Source organism: Pseudophryne corroboree, chromosome 1 (assembly GCF_028390025.1).
Source record: "Pseudophryne corroboree isolate aPseCor3 chromosome 1, aPseCor3.hap2, whole genome shotgun sequence".
Taxonomy (NCBI): Eukaryota; Metazoa; Chordata; class Amphibia; order Anura; family Myobatrachidae; genus Pseudophryne; species Pseudophryne corroboree.
Window position 1 is genome coordinate 1078318308 of NC_086444.1, and position 6000 is coordinate 1078324307.

Consider the following 6000-nt stretch of genomic DNA (forward strand, 5'->3'; position numbering starts at 1 on the left):
CTTCTTTCTATTTACTGAATAAGTGTATAGTGCGATAATAAAACAAAGTAACAAGGTTAGCTTAGCACAGTGCAACAATTTCATGTGACTGAGCTTTGCTATGTACAGATCATGAGGGGTTTAGAATCCTCTGGTCAGGAAACAAATTCCAGCATCACTACAATTTGCCTTACCTACTGCGTGACAGAATAATCAAGAATACGGCTTCAATAACATGAAAAGCAAAACTAAAACAAATCACTGAACTACTGTTCTCACCATCACTTCTATATGGTCAAAAGAATAATAATAATAATAATAATAATAATATGAAGAGTTACAAGACTGCACATAGGGGGTTATTCAGGTTTGTTAGCACTGTAGGTGGGGCAGATGTAACATGTGCAGAGAGATTTAAGGGGCATACACACAATGCGATTCTCCCTATGTGGCAGATTTGCACTATGCGATTTTCCTTAATCACCCCAGAGTCAAAATCCACTGATATTGACTATACAAACGGTGCGATTTTGCCTCTGGGCGATTTTAGCTATGACTCAGTTTTGACTATACAATGTACCAGACTGCACACTTTATAGTCAAAATTTACCTGCCTGCACAGTCTATTTTTACCCCGCATCGGCATCGCAAGCTGTGTACACAAGGTGCAATATTTACTACCGATATGGACTGGTATCCGGTCTCTAGGTCGACCACACTTAGGTCAACAGTCACTAGGTCGACATGGTTTCTAAGTTGACATGGTCACTAAGTCGACATGAGGTTTTTCACGATTTTTTTTTTTTTTTTTTTTACTTTTTCATACTTTACGATCCACGTGGATTACAATTGGGAGCGTAACCTGTGCCGAGCGCAGCGGCAGTGATCACAGTCTGAATCCCTTTATGGAGTGTGCACGCGCACCCCGGAACCCCAGTGAGATACTAACAGCATCGCAGGGCTGCGGGGCGGTGCCAACGGCGTTAGACCGCCATTGGCAGGGAGCAACTACGATCAGATCTGAATTACCCCCATAGAACGTCTCACTTGCAATCTACATCTGTTGCTATATAGAAGGGTAGTGTTCCCACTAGGCTGTTTCAGCGGGGTGCCACACCCAGCCCAATACTGAAAATGGCAAACTGTGCCTTGTGCTTATGGCGGCACCCTGCTGAAGCAGTCTGCCCTTGTCTGTCCTCAGCCACAAATGGGAAAAGTTGCAGTTTAACCCTCACAGTCAGTAAACAGATGTTGTGAAAATGCACACGGCATCCATTCACAGCAAGGGGAGAGCTTGGAGGCAGCCCAACATGTCCAAAAGTGTTGGGTACACCCCACAAGAGTGATGACACCCCCCCCCCCCCCCCCCCCCCAAGTGGCCATGCCACCTTCTCAGGAGTTTCCACCCTCCAGGCTGGCACCTTGACCGCAGTACCCCCAAGCATGAACACTAAGGTCTAATGTAACTTGGAAGTACATTTTACGTTCACTGTAAAATATACTCACAATGACTAAGTGACTATGGGGGAAATGTATAATGCCCAACTAATCATCTTCTGGCTAACATTTATCTAGTAGTGCATTCTATAAAAGTATATGTAGAAGCTGTTGCTATGGGAAACTGCCCCACTCTTTAGAATGGTCTATCATTCCATTCATTTTAGAAACCAGCTTAACTCCATTTACAAGCATGGAAGTGGACCATAACATGGGAAACAAGTTTAGAACATGGGGCTGGTGCAGATGATGATACCGACGTACATTTACAATAATAAAATAAAAAAAAACCACACACGCACACACCTCCGACTATATGGATAACAGTATATTTCTCATGATGCGTCCGAATTCACATCGGTAGCATATGTGCCTGGATTAAGTCATCAGCAACATCATGTACTGTATCTGCACGTGTCCTGGAACTGGCCAAATGATAAGCCTCCTCACAGGTGTATACATGCGTGTTTCTGCAGAGCCACATCTGTATGCGGTTACTTGACTTGGGCAACTCTACCCCATTCCGCTTCTCCAGTCAAAGCGGCACAAGGGTAAGCTGCTATATAATCAAGTCTGCTAGGTGCATGTGCACTCTTTTTGTAGGCATGCAAAGTGGATTGTGAACAGTTTACGCTACATACACTCATGTATGTCCAATTCAGCATCAGGCCCACTTTCACAATCCAACAATCATGTTTGGAAGGGAACTTGATTATTTGCTTTATCAAACAGATTCTATAAAGGTAGTATTATTATTATTAGATATGGACATTCCATAAAAGTATGAAACGGCAAAAGGCATATAAAATGTGGGAGAGACTTTAGCAGGTAATATGCATATAATATTTACTTTAAGCCACAACTAGATAAGTGGTTCTCAATATTCCCATTACATATACAGTAGGCTTACCATAGTATCCCTTTAAACCGGGACACTCATGGATAACACAGGTTCTGCAGCAGATTAAAACAGGTGAAATGCAGACTTCAAGTCAGCCAGCCACAGAATTTGTGTAATTCATGAAGGTCCCACTTTGAAGAGATCGTATGGTAAGCCTAAAGCTGGGTAAAAACTAAAAGATATTTTGAATGATTTGCCGATTTCAGATGGAATCAAAAGGACAAATCGTTCAAATTGTCCAGTGTGTATGCACAATGTACGCTGCTGCTGCATTGTTTGTTGCATCGTCAGATTGGCCGTACATACATGCTGCTCAATCAGACGATGTCATTTGCGGCGCCATGCATAGTAATGAAGGACAGAACAACAAATCGTTCAGTCATTCATTACCTAATTCAGAATGTACGCGATGTATCGTTACATTGTGGGCCTAATTTAGACCTGATCGCTGTTGTGTGAAATCGCAAAGTGGCAGATTATCGAACGACTGCGCATGCATACGGATAATAATGTGCAGGCGCGAGGCGTATGCAGATTGATTGACAGGATGCAACTGTTTTGGTGGTGGTCACTGTCTGTTTTCTGGGAATGTCAGGAAAAACGCAGGTATTCCCAAGAATTTTCACGGAGGGGGTGTCATGTCAGCTTCGTCCCGATCAGACTGGTTTTTTTGCACTGTAGGTCCTGGGCTACGCACAGACTGCACAAATCATTCGATGGTGAGTGAGTCGCAAACGGATTTACAGCTGACCGGCGTTTGCAAAGCTTTTCGCGCGGCATACGCAGTTTTGCACAGGGCAGATCACTCTGACTATCCAATCGCAAACCTCTGTAAATTCGCAGAGGTGCGATCAGGTCTGAATTAGGCCCTGTGTAATGTGTACCCAAGCTTAATTATATACTGCCAACAGTGTTTACTATCCAGCTCTGCATAGGCTTTTCTGTAAGAAGCAACAAGCAGGATATGGAGAAAATACCGCCATAGCCATGAAAATGTTTCTTGCAAACACTTGTTTATTTAACGCGTTACCTTCACTGCCACAACAGCATAAAATTAATAACACCACACACAATAAAAATGTTATCTTCCGCAATCAAAGGTGTAAAGGGAATCCAGAACAACGCACATAAAATAACACTGTACATGTAAAAGTCATCATCATGGCTGCTACTGATTTCTTTAGTGTATGCAAATGACAATGTGCATTTACAAAATTAAATCCAGTTTCAAAGCAGGAGAAACAAAGAAAGAATGTACAGTATATATAACTGTATATCAGTCATTTGGGTATAATGCACAATAAACAGCCACCTGTATAACAGCTACTGCTAAATAGTTTATATATTGTATAGTAGTATAAGTAAGTATGAGAAGAACCTGTCTCTCTCTCCAGAGTGTGAAGGGGGAAAATAAGTGCTCTGATCATATACCTACTGCCAAGTCTTGTAACTGTACATTAATGCAACCATACAGTACAACACTGAGATGACTATACTACAGGTTCACAGTATTACACCTTTACATTAGCACAATAATTTAAAAAATATATATCTTCTAAGTACAAAAACCTGCCAGGTTTCAACTAAAAATAGGTTTAGTAAGTAGTTACAAATCATACATTATTATTATTATTATTGCAAAACAAAGGACAATACGGGGAGAATTACAACTTGGCCACTCTGCCACAGTTACTCATGATGCCAAATGATATTATTACCGATGTATAACAGCTACATCCATTATGTTTCAGAATGCGACTCAAATCTTGGAACCGCAGATCAGAGTAAAGGCCCCCATAGACTACAGCAATATATGTCTGAGGCTGAAGTCGGAGGCGATTTCCCTTGAACTCTCACGGGAGCTTCCAGGGACTGGTTCCATACGATTTGGTACACTTTGCATGCGATATATCTTATGCGATCCCAGCCATGCCTGCGGGAACCGACATATCACGAGTGCAGCACTAGCGATCTAGGAGATCCTATCCAACCCTCACAGGAACGTGTATCGGATCGGAAACACATACAAAATGCCCGATTTCACCCAATATATCGGCCCAAATTACCCCGAAATTGGATGAAATCGGGCATTATCGTTCTAGTGTACAGGGCCCTTAACACACGTCTTGAGTAATATTTACCTGTGGCTATAAAACATAATTTGCTGCTATTTTTTTTAAAAATGAGATAACAGTGTAACAGGGTATGTGACTTGTACTGTAGCTAAAATCCCAGCATATTGCTGTTGATTTTATTTATTCTTCCTTGTAATAGGAGTAGGGGGAAGGGGGGTATGAACTAAAGACACAAGCTATGCTAGAGAGATGACAGAGGCTCACTGGTTGCCATGGGGAACTTCACTGTATCCCTCCCAAAGGTTTGAGCCATCACCCCCCACAGTGCTATGGCTATTACAGGAGATAGGGATATGTAGCCGATGCCAGCATGATGTGGTAGTAGGTGACTCCTGCTGTAGATAGCTCCCAGCTGTGGCAATCACTAATATAGCACTGATGTACTATATACACCAGACAGGATGTCCCACATACAGCTCTAACAGAAAGCCTCAGGAAGGATGATACATAGAGCCCCCCGACCGCTGCCCAGATCCCAGCGCTCACTCACCGTGACAGGCCCACCCGCCGCCCGGCCGCACCGCATGCAGGCGCAGGTAGAGGCCGCAGAGTGAGGACCAGCCCCGGCTCTGTGCAGACACCCCCGCCATAGTAATGTACTACTGCTCCCTCCGTGCCAGCCCATACAGCTGACAGTGACCCGGTGCGCTAGAGCCAAAACGCCGCCTCATGGGTTTCTGTCTCCCAGCAGGAGGACATCTTCTTGTAGCCCGTGCTGCTGCCCTGTAATCTGTTTGGTCTTCATAACAATGGCGTACAGCGCTGTGTGGGATATATACCAGTCCGAATACATGACTATGACAATGTAATATATACATAGTTGTGTCTCGGTGTCTTTGCAAACTCCCCGCACATGAACACTCATTTTATGAGATAAAAACGTGCGACAAGTCACGCAGCATAAATATCCCCTATCAGGGCTCAGAGAGTCAGAGGGGCTTGGCTCGACAACTTCTGGTACTAATACTTTGTCTCCTACAACAGTCCAGCTTTATTGACAACGGGAGCAACAACCAATGTTCTCACACAGAAGCAGATTTCTCATATGTCCTAGAGGATGCCGGGGACACTTCAAGAACCATGGGGTATAGATGGGATCCGCAGGAGACATGGGCACTTTAAGACTTTGAATGGGTGTGAACTGGCTCCTCCCTCTATGCCCTTCCTCCAGACTCCAGTTTTAGAATTGTGCCTGGGCAGACTGGATGCACTTGGAGGAGCTCTACTTAGTTTCTCTGAAAAGACTTTATGTTAGGTTTTTTATTTTCAGGGGGGCTGCTGGCAACAGTCTCCCTGCATCGTGGGACTTAGGGGAGAGAAGTCAGACTTACTTCTAGTGAGTTTAAAGGCTCTGCTTCTTGGCTACAGGACACCATTAGCTCCTGAGGGTTTGGAACACTAGGTACGCCTAGGGGTTCACTCCCAGAGCCCGCCGTCACCCCCCTTCCAGTGCCAGAAGTCAGAAGACCGGTGAGTAGAAGTAGAAAA

At 44.0% G+C, this 6000-nt stretch overlaps 1 protein-coding gene across 1 annotated transcript in view; it reads right to left on the reverse strand.

Moving 5' to 3' along the window:
• Positions 1–5223, reverse strand: part of SLC30A9 (solute carrier family 30 member 9) — a 218272-nt gene extending 213049 nt beyond the window's left edge. Inside the window, exon 1 of the mRNA XM_063921008.1 lies at positions 5003–5223. Coding sequence (XP_063777078.1) covers positions 5003–5102 — 100 coding nt within the window. The 5' untranslated portion in view covers positions 5103–5223. The remainder of the gene's footprint in view (positions 1–5002) is intronic.
• Between the last annotated feature and the right edge of the window lie 777 nt (positions 5224–6000).